Consider the following 25,545-nt stretch of genomic DNA (forward strand, 5'->3'; position numbering starts at 1 on the left):
GCCATAGACAGCCCGGGCGGGATGGGCAGGGAGGAGCACGGAGCCATAGACAGCCTCAACCTGCTCCTCATAAACAGCAAGCTGCTGATCAACATTTACAATCCAGTGATGAGAGAAGGGTTTCTCAGTGTCCAGTGAGGCCCATCTTGAAGCAGGGGCAAGATGCTTACCTGTTCTTCACAGCCTGTGGACTCTAGGACCATCATGACCACTTGGCTGACTTGTTGCATTCCCAAAGTATTTGAAACCTGAGTGATCTCAAGCAATTATTTAAAATTAAATATGCAAAACTGCATAAATCAAGCTGCTAAATGTAAAGCCAAACATCAATTTGACACGCACTTCAGCCATGCTGAAGGTAGTAGCAGCTGTAGTCACTACTGGGTTCTCATTTCTTCTTGACCTTGTTCATTACCCTGGGGAAAGATTCATGTTTCATTTTACTACCATGCCAACTAAAATGTTAAGCTAATGGGCATATGATCGCTAAAGCTGGCTTGAAGCTCAATCAATTTTTTTCATTGAAATGCAAAAGCAACTTCTAGTCCAGTTTTGTGATGGGATCTGTAGGTCTTCTCTGGAATTCTGATAGCATAGCTAGGAGCTAAGGTTTCGAGCCAAAAATGGTTTGAGGTATTTATTTTTGCTATCCAAATAAGGGAAATAAAGATCAATGTCTGACTTCAGAATGTAACAGCTCCCCCTGCCCCCCCACCTCCAATTCTTGAGAATTTCTCTCTGTGTAGGTTTTTTCCCTTCCCCATTTGTTCATTTAATTATGGACAAAGTCCTGTGTTCAGTGGAGTCAAAATATAACTAGGACCTTGTGTTTAGATGACTGGAGGGCACTTAGCTACAATTACATTGACATGAGGGTGAATAAGTCTCCTAATGTGATCACACCTAGTGCATGTGTGGTTCTTTCTGTCATTTAAGAGAAGTTTTGGAAAATGTCAGGAGCTTAGGAGAAAGGAGCAAAATAGGGAGAGAATACAGGGGGCTCTGGCAGGCAGAAGACATGACAATGACTGTAAGATGACAGAAGCCAGTGGTAAAATGATTACTGCTGTGGGAAGCTTAAGAGGTTAATGGCATGCAGCTAGGGATGTATGGAGTTTGCATGGACCCAGATCTCAGATCTGATCCAACTGCAGACCAGTTCAAAGAAAAATACTATAAATCAGTTCAAGAATTCTAGTGAATCGTGCTTTGTGCTCATGGTTTGTGATCTAACCAGCAGTTCTTGATGGAATTATAACTGCCCTGCTCACACTCACCTGCTATTTGCTCTGTATTAGGTTAACAATAGTAAATAAACTGTGTATTGGATTTCAAGCTGACCTGTTCATGCCAAATGAATTCGTCTTGCCCACAGGCTGTCTTAATTCAAAACATATGTATCAATTTAAATTCTGTTGCTTCCATACATTAGGGTACTGTTTAGATTTTTACCTCATCAATATTCTTCACCTTTATAAACCGATGCATAGTTTTTAAAGGATTTTGTTCAAAAGGGTTCACAGGTAGATGTGTTTAAGGTGGTGAAGGAATAGAAATGAGGTGCACTATGGTCATGTTGTGCAGCACTTAAACCTGACACCTGCAACCAATGGAAGACAGTTTGTCCTTTTACAGGCACAACCTTCATTAGCATCAAAGGAAGTTTACTTTATTTGCAGGAAAGATGGAGTCCTTGTTTAGTGAAAATACAACTGAAGTCAGCAGAATGACAGTATGATAGTGTATTTCTCATAGAGCAATGTAACAGGATACAGATAGAAGTTTTCAATCTTTCCCAGACTTCTAAGGGGTGAAAGAATTTTGTATGTAAAATAGAATTTCTCCTAAGAAGAAATTTTAAAAAAATTAGAACCTCATGCCCACTCTGAACAACAAATTTAGGCCTCTAAATAATCAGCCTGGGATTTTCAAATGTGCTGAGCTCTGCCAACCCCCACTGCTCTTAGGATACAGATTCTAAGGCTGGACATCACTTGCCTGCATGTTCTTGCAAAGAAATACTAAGAATATGCAGTAGGTCAAAATGGCTCCTTATCTTTGTGCGGTGATAAGGGCTGCTGCTCCTCCTAGGAAACAGCGTCTTAGAAGCGGAAGGCTGCACTTCTTATCATTCAAGTATGTGCCATAAAGGGGTAAAAATAGGGACATTAAGGATAAGAAAGCTGAAACTAAGGCACCTGCTACCCACAGAAGGAAACTTGGGAATGAAATAAGTGAGAGTGTCTTCTGTTTTGAATACTGCAAATCTTCACTTACAGGAACAAATAATTTGCCTGTAAAAGCCTCTGAGATTACTGATATGAGAAAAGGCTTCCTGGGTTTAGATTCCTGACTTTATCATGCAGACAACATTCCATTTACTGAGTTTTAGCAAAGTTGAAAATGTCAGAGTTGACTGAGAGAATTAGATTTCAGGAGCTGTTAAACATTTCAAGGACATCCTAAACCCCCACTGAAAACCCTCTAGTTTGTGACCTAAATACAGTCGATTAAACAGAAAGTTTGAAATAAGGCATTGACATTGTATCACTGTCACCAGATAATGCATAGTTCATTCAATCTCACAATATTTTAATCTAGTATTCACTTTGCCATGATATATAATGCAGGCTATTTACAATGATTGCCATTCTTTAAATGCCAAATTTCCCTCAAAACAAGCGGCAACAACAACCAGTCCCATACCCTGCTCCAAACCTTGTTTGTAATGGTCTTCATTTCTTCTACAATCACTATTGTACAGATTTACACAGGACAGAAAAAGGGGATGTTCTATCCTTAGAGATTCTACCTTGTATACTACCTGCAGCCACATTCTGCCACTTTCATGCCTTCATAGTTATATATCAAAGTGGGCACACCAGCATCATCCTTATAAAGAATGGAGATTGCATCCAGTTTGGTTGGAACACAACAGGCCTTGGAGGCTTTTTTGGGATTTTGGAGATGTACCAGAGTTTGGACAATAGCATGTTTAGTTGGGGTGACGTTATCTGTCAGAGGGAAGAAGCAACCTCCTTTGCACTCAAAAGCCTCATAATCTTTTGGTGCAATGATCCAGGAATCCCAGCCAATCTCTTCAAAGTTCACATGGAGGGAAGTTCTCCTGCAGTGGTTGGCTCCAACGCTTCGCTTGCTTCTGGAGGAATGCAGGTGGGATCCAGTGGTGGCCTTTTCCTCTCCCTGCTCTTCCTCTTCAGATGAAGTGTTGTTCTTCCCTAGTTTCTTGAGCACACTTTCTTGTTCATGAACAATCATCTCACGGAGCTCCACTTTGGTCTCTTTTGTCCCATTGCTGCGGTCATTGGAGAACACTATTAACAGGGGCAGATTTTTAGTGTCAGGGGTAACACTGACATCCAGCTTCCCACACAAAAAACCATTCAGAGCTTTAGTCTCTATAACGACCTCTAGCTTATTTTTAGTCTCCAGTTTGTCTGCCCTGACCCATCTTTTCACAGCGCTGGACACTTCGAACATCTTCCAACCACATTCCTGGATGTTGTGGGAGACAAGGGAAGATTTGGTACTTTCTGGGTTTTCCCAGTGGCCATCATCTAGAACATCATAAATGACCATGTTGCCTTCCAGCCTAGAGAGAGACCCAACTTCCCTGTGACAGGAGATATGAATTCTCAGTTCAGCTCTGGTGATTTCCTCATATTGTGGAATAGAGATGTTGAAGAACAAAATGTGTTTCTGAAGTGGGTTTTCTTCTGGTGAATCTAAAGAAACAACATCTGCAATAGGAAATTAAAACATGGTTACAGTGCTTCTGACTGACCAAGTAACTTGATTTTAAAAGACTTAGGATGTATTTTAGGTATAAAATAAGAGCATGGTAACTCAGCATTTAAAAAAATCCTGTCTTCTGGCCAAGTTTCAAGAGCAGAGAGTGAAAAGGAAATGGAAGTCTCTGGTGTTAGTAGTATTTTACTTTGCATAGCCAGGTGAGTGTGTGGAGGGAAGCATGAAACACAAACCATGGATGATGCTGGGAAGTATTGAGTACATAAATAAGACATGCAGAGTTTTCAGGTTTAGCAATTTGCTGAAGATATTTTTACACAAAGAATTTGTGAAAAATCCCAGTGATTTCCTGCTCTTATAATTATGCATGGGATGAACTGCTCTAATATACATATTTAAGTGTCTTTAAGAATTGACTGTACTGAGGCTTTTGTTGTTGTCTCCAGATAAGTTTGAAAGCAGCTTAGACTGGGAGTTTGGAGAAATAGAAAAGTTTTTCCAAGTCCTGAATTGAAGCTCCACTGTCTATGTGAACTGGGACTTGGTGATAAACAGCTTTTCATGCCCAGGTCTCAGACTGTTCCAGGCTGGACTCCCTGAGTTTGTTGTCTGCAAATCTATGTGCAGTACCAGCAACTCTGACTTGGGAGGAGCAGATATTTGGCTGGAAGATCAGATTGGTAGTGTTTAAAAGTCATGCCTGATGTCTATTAGTGCTCAATGTAAACTAACTGCTTAATCATGGCTGGGTTTTAGGGCAATTTTAATTGGCTGTTGCTGCCATTTTTTTCAGATCATTTTACCCTCAAAAATAGTCAGAGGGGTAAATGAGATGTGGAAACTATTGTCCCGGTCCTATTGTTGAGATTTCTTTCTAGTTCAGGTCTAGGGACACTAATCTGGGAATTTTGACTTCTCTGTAATGCTGTTAGCTGTGTATCTCTATTTTTCATACAAACAGAAACTTCATTTCTCCCTGTTTCATTTTTATAACAAGGATTGCACTTTTCTACTGCCTGATGGATCTTTTAAAAGTCTATTTAGTGTTACACAGAGAGGGATTTTGAATTTTTTTTTCTTTTGATATAAGCACGACTAATCATTTCCATATAAATCTTTATCTAACCCAGAATTGTATATGTACAGAGCCCACCAGAAAGAAAACCTTTCTAGCATCAGTCTCAATTATAGGTGATCAAAAGTTTGCATTCTAACAAAAAACCTCAGTTCCAGATATCTGGGATTGATGAATGTGCTTCATGTAAACCTTGCTATTTGGTGCATCATCCTAGTTCAAGCATTTGAGAAGAGAATATTATCAAGCAAAAATATCAAAGAAGAAAACTAAAGGTAACTGCATTTTTTAAAGATTGAAAGAAGCTATAGTGTAAGAATATAATCCAAAGTTTTAGTGTTTCATTTCTAAAAAATCTGTGGAAGTTAGGAACTCAGTTTCTTCTGAATTTCAAAACAATCTGACTATTTACTGTTTATGTACTTCTTTAAAAATTGTAGTCCACATATTGAGGACTTTTCCTACCTTCAGTACTGAAGCTCCTTACAATATTGGATGCAGGGATGGAGGACTTGTCTGCAGCATATCTGTTGTATAAATCAATCATGAACTGTGGTGGTTCTTCTTTGGTCTTCACTTGTGAGGGGACTTTTGACAAATTCAAACTCCTTAGTAAATCCATCTTCATATTCTCCAAGAAAGATTTAAAGTTGAAATGGGTCTCATCTTCTACTTCCCCAGGATCATGAAAGTGTGCATCAGATTTTCCCATAGCTGATAGCCTGTCCCAGTCTTCCAAAGGCTTGCCTCTTGTCAAACAAGCAATGATGTTGAAAACAGACAGTGCAGCTAATACTCCAAAACAATGCATTCCTTCTAGATTTACTTTCTGGTGGAGAGACAAGAGGACAAGGGTGTTTTAGCTGGTTGCCACTCTTGTTTCAATAAAGACAGAGGAAAGAAGATGTAAGGCAAACAACTGGAATGCCTTTGCAAATCACTTTCTTGTGTTCTTTTTGCAGTCTGCTTCAAACCCCAGCCCCTTGTCAGTTGTCAAGCAGATTGGTCGTACACTTGTCCTTATCAGAGTCATTGATGCCATGCTTCAGCTTCTGTTATCTAGCAAAGCTCTTAGTTAATGAAGATTTTGTAAACATCTGACAAACACATGTGGCTGGTGGGAAGGACATTGTATATTGTAAAGAATCCACATTTCTCTTCAGGGTCATCTTTGCTTAATTACATTCTTCTATCATTTCCTTGCCAGCACAGAGAGAAGCTTTCTTAGGGACGCAGAAGTTTACACTGTTTTCAGCAAGACTAGAAAATACAGATCTAGAACAAAATCACTCTATTAGCTTTTAGCAAATAACATCTCACAAATCTTTTATACAATCCCTTCACATCCAATCAAAAAATGCCCATTAGTTTGATGGAGACCTGTGATTCTGCAAGACATGATCTCATGACATTGCAAACAACCTTAAAACTTCTTTCCGTTTATCAGCCAAGGGCTATTGTTTGTACACAGTGAAATATCTGTTTTGTGTCAAGTTTGCTTTGTGTTGTTTGCAGGCTTGTCCATTTTCAGTTTGATTACTTTGATGTATGGGAATTTAGGCTTGTTTTTATAGTATCTTATGTAATATATTTCATAGATTCATGATGGTCAATCCAGTCCAAAAACAACCAGTCATTTTTTCAGCAACCTCAAAATGAAGACAGAACTAGGAAAGTAAAAAGTCCTTTTGAAGATACCAAAGATTATCTCTGAAGATACTGTGTGCATGAGAAGACCACACCAAGGCAAATTAATTTCTCATGATACAGAAGAAAAACCAGGTTTATTTATCTAATGAATGTATTATGATTTAATAGAATGATACATAATTACTTTTTCTGTACTATTAATGCTTTATTTTTTCTAAGAACAACTCAATTCATACTGCACACATGCCAAAAAATCTGAAGAGTATTATGAGCTTTTACATTAACAAAAATCTCATTGCAAGCATGTGGTCAAGATTTTGCCTTTTTTGGCCATTCCTCTTGTTTTTTAGCAGTGGAAACACAGCTCTTAAAGTGATCCGAGACTTCTGCAATGCTTGCTTATTGTCTCTTCAAGTGATAACTTGGATCTAAGATCCTGGTTAATTATGTTCCTATGACATAAAGGCAGAAAGGATTATTTGGCATTGATCCTGGAGTCCTGCATAGCAAGACTTAGATTTACTCAGGGCCTTTGTGTTTCCTACCTACATGCAGAGTCCAATTGCTTGTGTTTGGCAAAACATAACTTTTTAAGTGCCAACCGACTTTATCTGAACATGTTAAAGAATCAAAAATTTCTTCAATTTTTTGTAGCTAAAAGATTATCACCTACAGCTAAAAAACCCTTCATGCCACATTCATTATTTCATTGTGCCTGACTTTCCGTTCTAGACAGGAATTCCTGTAACTTTCTGGCTAGTTTATGGAGTCCCCCTAGTACTGACATTTTCTCCTTATCAAAGTGATTGCACAGTGTAATCAAGTTACTTCTCAGTTTTGTTTCTGATAAACAGATTGTTCTTTTTAGTAACTAAAGACATTTTATTTCCCTGTTTTGTTTTCTTTCTTTTTGTGCCTCTTTCAGAATTTGAATGTCTTCTTGAAAAGGTGAATCCTAGGGCTATACATACACCACCAGTGCCACATACAGAAATAAAATATCCTTTTTTTATGTGGTTCACTGCTCCAGTGTGTATCTTTCCAAAGCTTTCACTGGCTGCCATTACATAGCACCATGCCAGATGCTCAAACTGCATCACAAATCCATGACAGCCACAAATTATTTTAAGAGTTATGACTTTCAAGGGTGCTGTCTTGTACTCAGTAGGAGCAGCCTCCATTCCTTGTGCCTAGGTACCTGAAGTTCTGTACCTATTTTAAAATTAATTTTGATTACATAAAGTGCAGCTAGATCAAGCAATCTATATAAATACCTCTCTCCTCCTGCAAATGCTGTGTGGGTTGCTATATACAGACTCTAGGTTCATACATAAAGGTGTCAAATACTGTCAGGCCAAGTGTCAGCTTTGCAGAAACTTTACAATGAACAGTTTAATTCTGTGGAAATTCCTTTTGGAAGCTGTTCTTTGAGGTTTGGCAGTGAGACAGATTTTAATTAATGTGATACACAAGCACATTAATATTGCCCATGGTTTATTTTAATTATTCAGCCTTGCACAAGTGAACTGAATGCTCCACAAAAACCTATGTACATTGTAACTATTGCTGTTACCTCTGGCAATTAAACAGTGGTCTGTGAGAATAAAATTTGATTTATTTTAGAAAAAGAGGGTTTTAATACTTTGCTGGCTAGTATCAGCTGTTTTCATGTTTTATCTGTCTTAACTCATACAATTTTCTTTTAGGATCAGTTAGTGGAATTATCTTGACCTGTGTTTATCACTACTTTCTCTAGAAACTCAAGCATTGAACAGAATGATTTATAGGATGCTCAAATAAATAAAAAGATCTGTTGGAACCAAGACAGCGAGGGTAGCAGTGTCCTCTGGCAACAGCTGCACTTGTGCCATTTCAAATGCAAAGTTTCTCTTTCCAGAGGAATATTAGACATCCAAATTCCCAAGATCCAGAAAGGAGTAATTTAAACCACTAAAAGTGGTTGAAAGCCTTTTTTGTGTTGGAGAATTGACCAGTACAGCTAAGGTATAATATATGTAGTTTTGCCAACAGAACTTTAAATTCAGTCTTAACCTCTTAGAGTTTGTAGGTGTCCTCATGAGCGCAGCAGTGATATTTTTCCTTATGTCCTATAGACCTTAGATCACAGTGTGGTGTCTCTTGCTGTAATAGCTTGCATCAGCACTTCTTGGAAAGAATGTTTTCATCCGAGGACTAATTCAAGATATAGCAAATATTCCTCAAGGAAAACAAAATGCTATAGATGAGAATATAAGCACACTAAGTTAATATGTCAGGCTCTTCAGAGCTAGTGATAAATGGGACCAAGACTAGACCTACATAAAAAGGTAGATTTTTTATAAAGAGCATAAATAACATGGATTTAAGATACTTTGAAAAATATTATGCTTATGGCTGTTCTGTAGGAATGATGACTTTCTGACAACTTTAAAATTTTTCATTATACATTAGCATTACACTGTCAATTGTAGTTGAGTTTCTTGTGATGTATAAAAAAAACAAGATTGTAAATTTTTTAAGGGGCATCCCTAAAAACATTATACAAAGGTTTTTCCCAATCGTTCTAGTGCAAATTATTGTAGTAATTTACAAAGTACAAAAGCACTTTGGGAGACGAAAACTCGATCAGTAATCTTTTGTCAGGCATAACTGGCAGTCACTACCGGGCGCCATAGAACTATTTTCTTCTTAATCAGAGCTTTCTAGGAGGAATTAGCAAGAACTGCTGTGAGAGTAACCTTGCAAACCCTCCTAAGCATGCTGAATCTTGCTTTTACGTATGTTAGCAGGAACTACCACATTTACACACCTCTGTTGTCTGAGCATCTACCCCACCTGAGCATAGAAAATTGGTGGCAGAAGATACCTAGAACTTTAGTAGGACTGGAGCCTTCTAGTTATTTGTTCATCAGAAGGAAGTGCGTGTAGTATCCTTCCCTTAAACAAAGCAACTCTTAATAGGATAAGTTAGTGCCAAAGGTTAGACTGTTTCGTGAGGAGGAAGCACTCCATATCTTATAATCTGTGCTACCTTACAGACTTCAGAAATTTCTTCCACTCTTGGTCTCTTTATGCTATTGTACAGCAGGTGGGTGAAAATGAAGTATGTGGCAAGTGTGTCCTAGAACATTGGGACACTAAGAGAATTGACAGACACCATGATGGGAACACCAGCTCTTAAAAGACTGCTGCAGTTAAAAGACTACCATAAATGTATCAACAGGGGATTGTGTAGGAGTTAGAAGGATGCAGAGACTTTATAAGGTCTTCCAATGGAACCACTGCCAAATGTTTCCTATTTTGATGTTCATTGTTTGAAAAGAAAGTTAATGAAAGTTCTGGAAAGAGTTCAGAAGAGAGCTGTGAGAAATTGTTTTAAGGCTTAGAATAAGAAATCAAGCTATTTAAATCTTAGCCAAAATGTAACTTGACCCTACTCTCTATACTAAAAATACACAGTGAAAGTATTTTGGATAATAGATAAAAGGGATCTAATGAAATAGGTTACAGTAAGATCCATTGAATTGAAGCTAAAGCGCATCAAATTCAGTCTAGGATTAAGCCACTGCATATGAACAAAGAGCACTAACTTTTGGAACAACTACTTGTAGTTCAGTCGAGATATTCTATCACATGAAATCTTTAAAGCCAAATTTATGCATGTTTTTCAAAGATATTCCCAAGCTTAAAACAGAAGTTCCATAATGCATGGTGCAGAAACTGCTGAGCAAGGTTCTTTGATCTGTGCTATGCAGGAGGTCGGTCTGGATGATCATAGTATTTTCTTCTGTCTTTAATCTATTGAAGTGCATTATGACAAGCTTAACATGTATTTACAAGTTTCCATCTAATTAACAGAATGTAGGAGAGTGCATTTATAGAAAGACAATCAAATATTTTTAGATACTACTGTACCTTTAATTTATTAGCTTTTGTTAAAAGCATGTAACAATCTAGAGGATATAAAGCATAATTTACAAAAATATAAATCTTGGTTATTTTATTTTTAGTATTTCAACATATTACTATATTGTATGTGTTACTCAGAGAATGTCTTTAACAACCTGAAATTATCCAGCAAACCAAAAATGTGGGATATTACATGTCTTTTGTAGAAGAAATTATATATTAAGGAAGGGTAATCAAAAATGACTATATTAACATTCGTTTATATGAAAACTTATGCAATGAACTATACTTGCATCCTGAAGAAAATATACATTTTAAGCCCTTTATTACAGCATTTTTCAGTATAAATATACATATTAAGAGTATGAGTGTTTTAGGCAAAAAATTTTGATTTGTGTACAAGAGTGATGTTCTAAAATAAGCCTGCCTTTGCAAGTTCACTTCCCATCTTCTTGGTTAACTGAAGAGATAAAATAGTCAGAAAAGAGCATACAAAAGCATATTTTAGTCCTTTGATTATGGAAAACTTTACACTTAAATTTCTCTCTAAACACCAGGTATCTTGGCTAGGTAGGTTAGGAAGGAATCTGTAGAAGTACTGAATTCCTGGAAGATGCATATGAAAGACAAATGATGACAGTACAACCTATCCTTCAAGGAGAGCACGTGTGTTGCTTTAGTCTCTCCATGTGCTTTCTGTAGAGGAATTGGAGACTTGCATTGGTTCATCAACGCAAGTGGATCCACTTCTCCTTTACAACATCCCAGAGCAGTCGGGCAGGATTTGTGGGCCTTGTTAAAGGTGTGTTTGTACAAACTTATCGGCAGGCACAAGTTTCAACTGACATATTGGGATATACCTTTAAAACAACATTTTTGTTCTCATCCAAGAACAGGACACTGAGTGAGCTCATTTTGTCAGGAACGCAGCAGGGTTCTGGGATGCCAGGAATGATTCCTACTGCTTTTACGATGCTCTGAATTGTAGCGTGATTTGATGGCCGGACAATCTAGAACAGAGAAGGAAATAGTTACAGCTTCATTTATGAGCAGTCCCTTTCCTAGGTGGACTTGGTATAAGCAGTCACTTTCCTAGGTGAACAATTATACAGTTTTTTGTTTCTCAATAAAGCAAATATGTCACTGTTTGAATCACAGGGCCATGCAGCACTGCCACAGTTCCCTCACACCTCCAGCTTTCCTGAGCTGGATGTATCCAACAGATATTTTGTGTTCCTTAGGCTACCTTCATAAATACCAGAGGAGGGCACTGGTGGCACAGCCAGCAGCCAGAGGCCTGAAGAAAAATGTCCCTGAATGTTTCTGCTACATGCTGAAGGCAGACAGGCAGGAGGAAGAATCCTAAGCTGGGACATAGTTCTCAGTTGCTAGATGTTGTGTTTTGTTTTCTTAACCTCTTGTCTGACTTAGAAAATTTGCTTCTGTAAGTATTTTCAAAATAACTATCCCTATGTTCCAATAGAATGTTTCCTCATGTATGCTTACCTGGAATTAGTTACTTTTTCCTGGAGTAATGACTCTCTTTTAAAAGAGCAGTACTCCAGACGTAGCATCCATAGGAGAGAGTTAGTATAGAAGAATCAAACACCCTGACAGAGCCTTTCTGATCATAACTGCATGACAAATAGTTCATATCTGTGGTCTTTGCTTGCCTTTGCTTTCATCACCAGGTTTTTCCCATGGGCTAGCCTCAAACCAGGAGAAGGAAAAAAAGGCAGGAAGGCTGGGAAAAGTATGAAGTGAGGATTCACAGCAGCTTTACATCTATAACATGTTCAGGGTACCGAGCCACAAAAACAATGGTTTTCCTTTTCAACATGAAAAGTTATGTAGTCCATGGATATAACAAAGGAGCTGTTTTTATGATAATTCAGTTTTGAAACATTTGCATTAAGTCTAACATATCAGCAAATCAGATTTAAACCTTAACTGCCACTGAGGCTTTCAGATCTTCCTTAACTAAACCATTATAAGGAGTAACTCTGAATCTGTCCTTGACTCTTCAAGACAGCATCCCTGTAGTCACATCTCAACAAGTGACCAATTCTGTACAGTGCCTTTCTCTAACGTCAGCATAATGCTTGCTCTCTCTTGCCCACCTTTAGATTTCAAAATTGTCCACAGACAAGCAGCAGCGAGGTGGTCTCAGCTGCTGTATGAAGTAGTAATCAGCTTCTACCCACGTAAGTCATGTCAGCATATGTGGACAGCAAGAGAGAGACAGGAGTTTTTGTGTGTTTAAGCAACTGCAGAATCCATAAATTCAAGGAATTAGACGTTCTAGAATCAAGTTCTTAACTTAATCTTTATGAAAAACCTCTGAACTGATCCTAGCACCTGTGTTATTTCATGCTGTTATTTGAAGCAGTCACATATCAAAATGTGCTACTGAAACAGCATTTATTGCCCCCATGCAGTGAACAGACATCATTGCCCTCATGGCCATTTACTAACTTACAGGATTCTTGGCTGTTAACCTGCAGAAGATCCTACAAGGATCCTCTCCCACTGTGCAGCCTCTAATATCTGCAAGAAACAAAAACCTAGGCTGAGCAGCTGTCTCCCGAGACAACACTAATTATGTTTCTAATGCCTGAAAGTGGATACGCTATACACAAAAGTGCTTAGAAAGGAAAATGCATATGATAGGCCGGTGCTCTGTATGGAATCTGGCTGCCTGAGCCCTATATCCATAGCAGAGCCAGACAGCACACCCATCCCATGTCCAGCCAGGCTCTGAATTTTTCCAGCCCTTCTGGAAACCTGGCATCAGTGTTCAGTGATCATGGGCTAGGCTTCACATTTGACTTTGTCCCAATGTGCCAAAGTAAAAGCCTGAAATAATTAGCTGAATGCCCAGTAATAATGGCACTGAGGAAGTGCTAATGTTTTAAATGTTGGCTGCTAAGTTATATACAGCACACTGGGTTCTATGACATGCAGGACTGGAATTTATTTGGCAAATGCAGCACCGCAGCCAGCCATACATATAATCTAGTCTTCCTTCTCACAGTTCAGGGAATAAGAAATTCAGCAGGAAGATGAGTGAATTTACTATGAGAAGATTTATTCCTAAGCTGTTGAGTATCTAAATCAAGACTTGCAGTTATTAAAGTGGATGTGCAGAAGGATGTACTGATACTTAAGAAAAAAAACAAACCTACAATGTGATAATACGCAACATGCCAGGTATGTAATTCTATCTCCACACTTGGAAATAATGTGTCTATTGTCCATCATAGGTTGACTGTGTAGACCAAGACTTTATGAATAGCTTTAATATGGACTTTGATACTTTCCTGACTTAGAGCATATGTGAAGGAACAAATTTCTTCCTCAGTAATATTTGGCAATCCTTATGCTCTGAAGTGAATTCATGCTGGTGTCCTCTCTCTCTTCCTTTTGAAACTGTCATTTAAAAAAGTTTTGAGTCTGCTTCTTTTTTTCCCCTTTTAAAAAGGCAAAGGTAACAAGCAGTAGACTTCTTCCACAGCAAACCCAATCAATGAATGTGTATCAAACCTAGAATTCCCAAATCTATGTATCTGTGATTTAGTTTCTCTGTTTTGTTTGGTTTTTTATATTTTATTTTATTTTTTTCTTCAGTCGGGTTTTTGTTTTCCTTATTTTGGTTTTTGGGAATCAAGATGCTTGTGAAAGGGAATCTTTATTATATATCAAGTATATGATTATATTCTACATAAGGTATTAAGTAAGTGAGCAATATAATCTTATGTAACTATTCAAGTTAGGAATGGATCCTCTTTCTTCTGGCCCTATCAGATTTTGTGTAATGCTGTCTTGCTCACAAGAAGTCAGATGTGTTAAATGCATCTCTTTTGAAGGGTGGGTTGTTGTTTGGTTGGGGATTCTTTTTTCTGGGGGGGATTTATGTTGTTGTGTGTGAATGGTGCATTAGACTGTAAGTCTATGGCAAAGGACCCATATTCCCAGGCTCTCTTTTGTTTTGGATAAGTTAAATGGTGATTATGTTGCATTATCAATTTGTATTAAAACAACAAAGTGAAGTTGTATATGAGTCTGTGCAAGCTTTAATTTTTGTCAGACCATGTAGCAATTTATGTACACCTGGTTCAGCATTGGCTAGCTACACAAGAACATGGGGTCTGATTTGTACACCCTACTATGAAGTCTGGATTTCCACTGTTCCTGGACTTAAAAATAGCCTACATATCTACTCTTCTTGAAATTATTCTACTTGTTTCAACACAAACATACAGCAATCTCCCTGGATATGAAATAGGGCAGATTCCTGTTTCAGAGCCTTGAAATTCTGTGCTGTTAAGCACAATCCTTTATTTATGTGCCAAATGACCACATACAAAAATGTCAGTCGAACAAATAATCAGGCCATTTGGAGGCAGAATTGCAAAATAATTGCAGTTTCTAAATATTCAGGTTGTGCAGTGCTTCATATCCTCCCCTCTGCCATTACTTGAAAGCCTTGTAAAATCCTAAAAGTTCTTGTCCAACATAGGATTACCAACCTTTCTACTTCTTGCCATAGAGCAGAGTGGGAGTGAGACAAATGTTTGCCTCTCCACAATTTCACTCTGCTTCTATAGAAGGAATTCAGTATGCTTACTTTGGGGTGCTAGAGCCAGTTTTGAGGCATTCTACAGACATAAGGTAAATCAACTTTTTTATTCCAGCAGGATTTAACATATTTAGAATTTAGATACAAAAATACAATCCTAATCAGTATTACTGTTTTCAAAAGTGACAAGCAGTTTCCTGAAGTTAAAAATACCTCAGACTAACTACTCATTTTTCTTCTAAGATATTACAAGTAGAATCCAGAAATATGCTGATAGAGTAGCTTGTTTAGTATTAGCATATAATACTTCATACTTCTGCCGCTACAATAGAGTATTTGGATGATTTAGTATGTATAGCCATATTTTCATGTGCCACAAAATTCTTTATGCTATTGTTTCAAGATATAAGATTAGAAGTTGTAAGATAAACCTGAGATATTTTTCCTATTCTTCAGTTTGCATTTGAAGAAAATTTGGAATCCTTTTGCACTCTGTTGGCTAAGTTGATGGTAACGATATTGTTTAAACTCTTTAGGTCAAAGCAACAAAACACAATGGAAAAGGCAAAAAAATTTAAAGGAAATAAAGAAGTAGTTGGATAAGCAGAACAGTAGGCCTACTGTTTGCAAACTGACAAGAATAAAAAGGCATACTACCTTGGGCATTGGAAATTCACATGCACCTGCACAGTAGTAGGCATCAAATGATTTGGGAGATATGATCCATTCATTCCAGCCAATATCAGCAAAGTCAACTTTCATGTATCTTCTTGAGCAAATCCTTGGCTCATTCCATTGTTTTCGCCTTGCTTTCTTCATTGTTTTCTCATCAAAATTTAGCATCTGAGACTTTTTCAGTGTTTCTGTATTTTCCTGCCCTTTTCTCCTTCGATCTTTGCGAGAGGCTTTTGGTTTCAAGGATCTGTAGGCATTCTCCCATATGTCATGTTTGTTGTATTTATTGTTGTTATAATCTACTTCTGGCAACTCGTTGTTCTGAATAGAGCTAGCGAGGTACGTATCCCTCCTAACTCGAGTATCAGTTGAGGCATTAGGGGACAGATTTGGGTCCCCGTCATTGGGAGGGAATGGATCATAACGTTGTAGGGTGCCTGCCACACTGTTAGGTTCAGAGATTGCAAGATCATTGGCATAAACCAGTATATAAGGTAAATGGCTGGCAACCTGTTCGGGGAAGCCCTGGTGTTTCTCCCCAGAATCAAGCTCAGCACAGAGAATGAGCTCTCCAGCTCGTTTCAATTCTTTTACAATGTGTGAAATGTCCTTTGCGTGCCAAGCCCCTCGCCTTTGAAGAAGCACAGTGAAGTTCCCTTTTACTAGTCCATAGGCAGAATTCTGGTGAATGCTTTGGAAAACTAGGTTGAGCCGTAGGACTGGAGGCAGGTGAAGGAGGCGGCAGGATGAGTTCTTGGACCGTTTACAGAACACTTCCCGGTGCCGAGGGCGTTTGTCAGCATAGAAGTGAAAAGTGGCAGCAAGGATCATTTCTGAATCCTGCATGGATGTCAGATTGAAGCAGTACAAGGGTTTCTGGGCCAAGAATTCTGCAATAGAGCAAGGAAAACATGGATATATATCTGAGACCAAAAATGGTAGTCAAATCTTATTTCCATTTGAGTGAATTAACAAATTTTACTTTTCACTTACATCAAATCATTTAGTATAGTGAGCTTGTCACTTCAGCTTAAAATTATGATGAATAAGAGGAGAAAAAAACCTTAACTATTTAATAGCAATATTACAGTAAAATTGAGAGTGTCCAACATACTGGGCATCTTTTGTACACACGAGTGGTAAAATTATTTCCAGAGATTTCTAGTTCTAGACTGTCTTTCATTTCAGGCAGGCAAGAAAAGCAATCCTTGATTGTATTTCATTTATAACAATCAGGCTCAGAGAAGTTGTCAAGTTTACCCACAGCAGAGCTCAAAGAAACACCTTGCTGAAACCAGTACTAGCAGAAACGAGGTTTACAGTTAATATTCAAGATTGTCTAATCTAAAGCTGACTGCAGATTCCTGAAAGATGTCTGGGTGCTAACTCTGTGGGCAGCAGCTCATCTGCAAGTAGTGCACATGAGACATTTCACAAGGGGGCTTGACAGTAAGCAGTGTAACACATTTTGGGGATCATCACTCCTCTGAGCAATCCTCTTTTCCAGTAAACATCATGTAGGAGCTTTGTTTAAAGCACTGTAAAAACACACTTGGTTTCTAAGGCTTGTGTTTAGATCTGTGCGAAGTTAGTGACAAATGCTATTGAACAGGAGCTGACTCTTAAAATTCAAACTCCTTTTCAAACAGCTCCTTTTTAGCTAGTCGAACACTTTGTGCTCAGCTTATGTCTTTATCCTCCTTTCGAGGAAGATGAGCAATTTTACAGTAATAACTGGTTACACCAAGTTTGTTTAAACAGTAGAAACCTCTCTTAGTGTGTTAAAATGTAATTCCATCCCAGCATAAAAAGACAATGCCTTAATAGTCTATCATTGTGAAAAATTGCCTTTGTTTTTTTACTAGCTCAAGTATATGGGAAAGTGGTGGCAGAACCAAGAAGTGATTCCTGTTCTCCCAAGCTCACACCACTAAGTAGAATGCATCAAAGGATTACAGTTGGTGAGTTTGCATCTTTAACCCAAGCAGACCAACCCTCTGGCAGCCTTGTTTGACACACCTGAAAATTCTCTGGCAGGAGGAAATAACAAACAACCTCAAACCAAATAAAACCCAACAAATGCAACAGCCAGGCTTCCCAGAAACACTTAGGTTTGTTTTTCAGTGCACTGTGGATGATAAGCCACAGAAATATTTGCAACAACAGAAAGGCAGTACTGTTAACTGCCACCTGTTGGAACATTTTTCCTTTAAAGTACAGTTTCATTTGAAAGAGGGAAATCAATAGTGCTGCACCTTACTAAATTGGTGGTTGCTATCTCCCACTTAATGCTGAATAGAACCGTGATTTGGACAACAGCAGATCAGCATCATCATTAATCCCAAACCCACACAGGCAGTCTTGGAGTACATACAAATGTTCAAGTATGAAATTTCCATTTGTACCATCTGTAATTTTTTCCTGATACAGTGAAGTGGAACAGCTTGCACTGATGTGATAAGAACCTATTTGTTTCTGTCAGTTCAGGACAGGATTCCTATTAGTCAACTTTTAATCCACACTAGTCATATATATACGTGCTCATACTATGAAAAAACTTAAGGGTTTAGATTTTATTCAAGTCTTTGAAACACAGAAATTTCACAAAGCTACTTAGGTGATTTCTCAGGCCAAGGAAGAGAGTATATTATAATTATAATTATATAATAGTATATTATAATTATAACTCTTCCTTTAGAACACCAGGCTTTATTCTTGCATGTTCATTTCAGAAGGCGTATGTTTCTAAAAAGAAGTATATCTACTGGTTCTCTCCAACTGAGCTGTGTACAGTTGAATTTTTAAATATTTCTTTTAGTAGTAGAATGCTCCAAGCACCATCAGCTCTGTAGTTACTGCTGTTATGTTGGGACAAAGATATTTCAAACACCAGTGTCTCAGGGTTTCAGAAGGGAAGGTAACTTGGAATGATAGATTCATCTAAAATAATTCTGTACTCTAGAATGAAACAAACCCTTCAAAAGTCAAAATTATTTGTAAAACAGAATAAGAATCTATGAATCTGCAGCTACTGAAAAGCCAGAAGCCAGGAAGCACAGTCTTTTTAGGAATTTAGACAATTTTGGGTTTCGGATAGAGCATAGTTATATTTCCATATTGCATACCTTCACTCAGGCATTTACCAACTTGTCAACCATGCATTGTCAGTCTTGATTTGGTTTTCTTGCACATATGCATTATGATACAGTCTTAATTAAATGTTTTCTATTTTCTACTATTCATTAAGGTCTTTGCTTTGTTTAGCAGAGAGGATGCATTGTCTTCAGGGAATGAGTCTGAGCTGCAAAAGTCAATTTGTGGGGAAGTTTCATGGTTAGGCAGTAAATTGCTACCATGAAGATTAATTCCCCTCAATCTGAGCAATTTAGGTGAAGTTGGACAATAACTTAATATTTCACATTTGATTGCAAACCAATTATGACTTGGTTAACTTCAGCCAGTTGGTGCTGTTTTCTAAAGCTACAAAGTTCCCTGAAAGCTGGAAAAATCTAAAGAAATAAGAAACCTGAGAAATTAGTTCTTAGACTGTGTCTCAGCTCCTTATAAAAAAAATGAACCCTTGTGAACACATGTAGAGGTGAGCTGAGAGGAGGTGATCAGATGTTTGTGAAATATCCTTTCTGAAGGGGCAAGTACTGCAGGAGGAACAAACAAACAAAAAAAAAGTTGAATTTGGGCTACATACAAAGAGCACATATATTTATATTTCAAATGCCTCACACTGAGTATGGAAAAATATTGCACATTCCACAGCTCAGTCAATACCACCTATACCTTCTAAGGGGCAGGTAGGATGGCAATACAACTGGGTACTTGAGGAGAACTCAATCATGCATATGAAAAAGGACAAATGTCTGGACCAACATTTTGTACTTCTGGAGCCCTCATGCTGACAACTGTAAGTAACCCTGATGCTTGAGTGTCACTAACAAACCGCTTTAAAAAGCACCTTAGGAACAGTTACAGATTTTCTGAAAGGTATGTGATAAAAGAAGTAAGTCTATTGCTTGGGATAATGAAAATTATTGTGTGTGTAGTATGTTTTTCTTATTTCAATAGGACTGCAATTATTATCCGTGTTTTATAAAGAATAGATGTTTCACATGTCTTGTTAGAAAAACGCGCTGATTTCCTCTTTCAGAAGGAAATATTAGAATTTCTTAGCGAATATAAACATGGTGAAAGATAGGGCTCTTCTGCCTCATCTTACATCATTCTATGGTACATTTTAGAGTGTTTATCACAAACTTGATGAACACAGTTCAAAGGAACAGTGCAGAAGAGCTTCTGCTTTCATCCCATGTTATTTGGGAAAGATGGGAACCAGTAGAGGAGGTACACAGATAAGACACAGGAGACAGTTTTGGACATAGACATGCCTTATTTCCATTGCAGGCAGAGCCAAGTTAATTTTGGGCCTCTCTGCCTTGGTTGCATGATCAGACAAAGGAGCAAAATAATATTGATTTGTACTTGGTCAGCACAGTCTACCTGTGGGTAGAAAATGCTGCTATTTTAGTGATTTAAATCAGAATTACAATTTAGACTACTTTGATGCAAGTAGTGTGCATCCGATTATTTGAAAAATTAAGAAAAAGAATACAGTGCAATTCTTGCCTTGTCCCCAAAGCCCTCTTGCAGTCCAGGGCCTTATTTGGGTGACAGCCAATATTAGCTCCTCAATTCACAGAAAAATAAAACTGTTAACAGGAGGTCATGAAAAACCCTCCACAGTGGACGTTTCTTCCTAATCCCTATTATAGCAACTGCTAGCTAATGATCTAGAGCATGAAAATTTACTTTTCTCCCAAATGTCTGCAGTTGTTTTATGTCATAACTCCTAGATTTTTAGACATTTTCATTAGCCACTTACTCTTCCATGGAGTTTGCCCCTCCTTGAATTTGTTTACTTTTTAGTATTACAGTTGACATAGAATAGAAATTAAGTTGGGGTGCACAAGAGAATATGAATTACTGTGCAATATTACAGTAAGCATTCCCTAAATTACTGTATGCTGCATTGTACTCTATTCATGAGACTTCAGTGGAAGAGAAACAGATTAATGCAAAATTTGCTTTTGTGAGTTTCAATCCATCGCATTTGTCTAACAAGAATAATGAATATATCTGACGAGGTAATAACAACTAGATTCTGGAAGCTGATACAGTTCTTATTTTAACAAGTAAGATCTTAGTTGCAGTCTGTAAGTGTTAACCAAAGAAGGAAGGTGTTTTCCAGAAAAGAGAGTTTGCTTTTTCTTGGCAAAGGATAACAAATGTATGGACTATTAACTGGGCAAACGTCCTTTTAGTGTTTGACGTAATATTGGGATAATGAAAGTGTAATTTTGACGCAATACATATATTTCTCCACCCTCATAATCAAACCAAGTAAAAGTGGGGAGAGGAAGGTCAGGTATTTGTCTTCTCAGGTTTAGGCAGTGCAAGGAATTTAAGATGCCGAGCAATTTTAGGTGGTCCTGTAGGCGGCACTCTTCCTAGCAGGAACTTCTGAGGCTGCGGGAACAACTGGGGAGAGACCAGTGCCTGGAGCACTCGCTGCTAGGTTTATGCTCCAAGTATTTCTAAAAAGATCTTTTGGCCCAGTGCGATGTGCGCTGGGAACGGCGCTTCTTTTGCCTCTGGTTTGCATCCACAGCAACGGAGACTTTCCCACGGGAGATACGCTCCGGGAAGGGAAGGGAGCCAGGGAAGGTGGGAAGCCGTCCGCAAAGCGAGGGGTGACACCCTGTCCGTGTAGGTAGCAGGGGACCCCCAGCGTTCACCCAGAGTGACACCCCGCGCAGTCAGTGACAGCCTCGACGCAAACCCGTCACTTTAAAGCGAAAGAGGAGCGAGGGGGCTCCAGCGGTGCCCCCCGCGCCCGGCCCCTCTTACCCGGCCTGGCTTTGAAGCTGCGGACCGTGTTGCCGTCGCCGGGCCGGCTCCCTTCCCGGTTGTACTTCTCGTAGAGCTTAAGCATGTGGACAGCTACCATGTCCTGAGCGATGCTGCCCAGCCCAGGGGGCGGCGAAGAGCCGCCGCGGGGGTCGCGGCCGGGGGCGGACGAGCCCGGCTCGGCCGGCGGCTGGCCGGGGCAGGCGGGCGCGCTGCCGGCGCCCTCCCCCGCGGGCGAGCGGCAGCCCCCATGGCCCAGGGCCCACAGCAGGAGGCAGCAGGTCAGGCGGGCGGCCATCGGGGGATGCTGCGGGCGGGCGGCCGGGCGCGGAGCGGCGGCGGCTGGGTCGCTGCCTGCGTCTGGGTCTCCCGGTTGGCCCTGCCGCACCGGGGCGAGGGGGCGGCGGGGCCAGGGAGGAGGAGGGAGGGTGGGGGCGGCCCCCCCCCGCCGCTGATGCCGCCTCCGCCGGGCCAATCCCCGGGCCCGGGGGCGAGGAGCTGCGGGCCGGGGGCGGCGGAGCGGGGGCAGCTCCAGGGGTCCGGCTGCATTTCTCCAGCGTGGGGCTTCCCCGCTCCCCAAACCTAGCGGGAAAAGGATCTAAATGAATTAGCGCCCAGCTGCTGATGAGAGACACATGTCACCGCCGGCGCTGCGGCACCCAGCGCTGCGGCAGGACGGCACCCTGGCTGCCCGCGGGAGGCGGGGGGGCTTGAAAATAATTTCTGAGAGATAGAAGCAATAGGTACCAATCAGGGCGGGCAAGCGGTGGGGGGACGGAAGGGTGAGTGGATGTCAGGGGCGGCATGACAAGGGAAGGTGCGCATTTACGTGCCGAAAGTAGAAGAGTCTTTACTGTATCGGCTTTGCTGGCAGAACTGACAGTGCTGTCTTGTAAAGCCAGCGCTGTGAATAATGTTTATTTCAAGGACCCTGGAGAAAAGAGGAGTCCCCAGAGTGAGCTAGCCAGGAGTGCAGCAAGGGTCACTGATAATTCCAAGCAGATACTTAAATGGTCGGGGTTAAAGGGTCTGTGCATTGGTAAACTTTCGTCATTGGACTATTTCTATGTGTGATTTGGAGGAGGAGAATAGTGGTGTGAATTTCTGAAGGATTTACATGGCTTAGGTCGGAGGGGGTTGATTTGAAAGTGAATGGTGCATGTTGCACTTATTCATCATGTGACACAGGTAGTTCTGAATCATAGTCATCCAGGGATATAAATGCTGGTGTAATGAATAGCAGTTTAAAAGACAATCTATAAGCAGAGTAGTATATTTTAAGGGAATTTTAAAATTCTTCCTCCTTTTTTAAAGCTTTTTCTCTAATAGCCAAGGCAGTAGCTTTTCTTGGAGAGTAGACAATGCAATATTTGAAAAATTGTTGGAAAAAGCTACTGTTGCTGTCTATAACACAACTCTTTTGTGCTTTTTTTTTTAACCTTGGAGTGTCAAGTCTGAGCAGATACTATTGAAAGCCTCTGAACCACAAGTTTGTAGTTTTTGGATCATGGCAAAGAAAGGTTTGATTCATTTTTAAAATTAGCACCAGGCCTCGTTGCTCTGTGCCCTTTGAATGTGCGAAACAAACAATTTGCAAATACAAATTTGCCTAAATGTACATTGCTAAAGTATCAAACCTCCTATTAATTAATCTTTGCTTATAAGTAAGCCAAACTACCCTTTGATGCTTTTTTTTTTCTCCATGGTAGCATGCTCATGACCTCCACTGGGGGTGTGAGCAAACCTTTTGTTGTTTGTGGTTTTTGTCTGTACTGTTTCTATACAATCAAGGTCCTGTGAAAAGGAGGAAGAGGCAGCAGGAGGTAGAAACAAGCTGGGCTATTTTGGACCAATGTCCCATTAAAATGTTCTCCCTCTCCTTAACTCACTCCAAACTTCTATTCAGGCATACACTTTGTATCAGTCTTTAACCTGCACTAAAACCTGTAGGACACTGATACTTTGACATTGTTGGGAAAGAATTGAGGAATCAACCAGAGATGGCTAATATTTCTTGCCTTATTTTATTGCAGAACAGCAGGAATTCGAAGTCTTTAAAGCTCTGGTACTTTGACTCTTTTATGCAGCTGAGATGATGAAATAAAAATGTGTTTGGTAAAGGAATTCAAATTAGCACTGGGTCACATAATTCCCCTGTTCTGAATATGGCAAATCAATGGCATCTCTAAGGCATCTAGAGGCAAGAGCTATGCAATTTCTGCTCATGCAGAATAATATTCCTAGCGTGGAAATTTCTGCTAATTAAAGCTCTTGCCAAGTAGAGTCTTTTTTCTTTTTGTCTTTTTTTCCCTTCTTTTTTTTTTTTTTTTTTTTTTTTCCTTTTCTTTTCTTCTTCCCTTTCTTTTCTTAAATAGCTTAAGTCAAAGCTTCACAACCCAGGACTTGAAGAAAGTCTCATTATAATTAGAACAATGCATTCAAGATTTTAAACTGGAGAGTTAAATTTCCTACTAAAATCATTGGGCTCTAAATAGTGTTACATACCCTTAATAAGAGTTTATATGTGAAAAAGAAAAAAAATAATGTTTTCTTATGGAATTAGTAATATCTGTACAAAGGAACTATTGTGACTTGTGCTTCTGTTTTGTTGTAGGAAATACGCAGGAAATACACAAAAGGGGATATAGAGCACCAGGAGTAGTATCTATTATTTTTGCTCTATGCTAAGATAAATTATTAACTCCCTTTAGGATTATATCTATGTATATTAAAATAATTTTGCCTGACTCTTTTATTTTTAATAATAAAATCAGTAGCAGAGATAATAAAGCTTAAAACTCCAGGGAAGTTAATGAAACATAAATTATTATTAAATTTGGGCTTTGGTCCAATTTCTGGTTACTAGTTATTGTAGGGCAGCTCATTCATTTTTCACTCAGAAAAATACATCACTGTGTAATGCTACACAATTAGCTAAGACCATTCCTTAACTATATAACTTATTAATTAGAGGTTAACTGAGTGAAATGCAGTGGTCTGCAGGTTCTCATAGAATTTGGTCAGAACTCTATAAAGCCTTTTCACATTCCTTCCAAAATCACATGGTCTGACAAGGATGTTATATGGTCAATGATGTATGGTCAGTAAAACGAGCTTTTGTGTTTAGTTCAGTTTTCCTAAACAATAGTGAAATTATTTTAATATCCCAGAAAGAAAAAAGACATAATGGTGTTTAGGTATTGGAGGAAGCAGAATGCTCAGAGCTGATCCAGAGAGATCTGGAAGGCTCTTAATGTTGAGAGAAGAGTTTGATATATCAGACAGGGAAAGCTTTTCCTTTTAAGCAGCATCACTAATTCTTTCAGTCCATCCCATCAGATCAAGAGCAACCTCTCACCTTGGATTTCCATTCTGGATCCATGATCTCACATATTCCAGTCTGTCACAGGAATAAAATTCCCCCCTGACAAGCTCCCCATCCTTCATCCTTAGTGACAAAAGTTTATTTTTTCTATCTTTCTAAGAAGCAAAAATTGCCCCTGTTCACATCCTACCACACTATCAATGATCATCCTTACAGAAACTAAGGAATTGGGATGCACAGATGAAGTGTGATTTGTCCCACCCTACCGTAGATGTCCAAAATTGCTCATATGATCTTGGTCTAGTGCTGTATGTGGCTTTTCATTGGCTACAAAAAATCTCTGTCAACTGGTTAGATGTGCAGAGGATGAACTTGCTCTATGAGGGTGGTTATATGAAGTAGAGAGCACCTTCCTTTCCAGTTTCACTGGCAATAGTAGCACTATTCAGCCTCATGATTAGCATTTTGGAAGTCTGGGGTTAGTTTCAGTTTCTCTTTACACAATTGGCATGTACCAAGCATTGACATATTAATCACTTATCCCCATCTGTAATGAAAATATTGTATCTTTCACTTTTCTGGTTTTTTCTCACTGACAGTTCAGGATTTTTTTCTTCCATATTGGAAGACTTTCAGAACATT

General features: G+C 39.2%; 2 protein-coding genes across 2 annotated transcripts; both read right to left on the reverse strand.

The window, feature by feature from the left end:
- Window positions 1-6,531, reverse strand: GDF2 (growth differentiation factor 2). The gene is made up of 2 exons (XM_056494794.1): window positions 5,312-6,531; window positions 1-3,761 (listed from the first exon to the last, which is right to left on the reverse strand). Exons 1-2 carry the CDS (start codon window positions 5,655-5,657, stop codon window positions 2,821-2,823), a joined length of 1,287 nt encoding a protein of 428 aa, XP_056350769.1. The 5' UTR covers window positions 5,658-6,531; the 3' UTR covers window positions 1-2,820.
- Window positions 6,532-6,708: 177 nt separating this feature from the next.
- On the reverse strand, window positions 6,709-21,961 carry GDF10 (growth differentiation factor 10). The gene is made up of 3 exons (XM_056495406.1): window positions 21,579-21,961; window positions 15,642-16,549; window positions 6,709-11,415 (listed from the first exon to the last, which is right to left on the reverse strand). The coding sequence occupies exons 1-3, from the start codon at window positions 21,874-21,876 to the stop codon at window positions 11,224-11,226; spliced, it is 1,398 nt and encodes a 465-aa protein (XP_056351381.1). The 5' UTR covers window positions 21,877-21,961; the 3' UTR covers window positions 6,709-11,223.
- Window positions 21,962-25,545: the final 3,584 nt, after the last annotated feature.

The sequence above is a fragment of the Oenanthe melanoleuca genome, chromosome 6 (assembly GCF_029582105.1).
Source record: "Oenanthe melanoleuca isolate GR-GAL-2019-014 chromosome 6, OMel1.0, whole genome shotgun sequence".
Lineage (NCBI taxonomy): Eukaryota > Metazoa > Chordata > Aves > Passeriformes > Muscicapidae > Oenanthe > Oenanthe melanoleuca.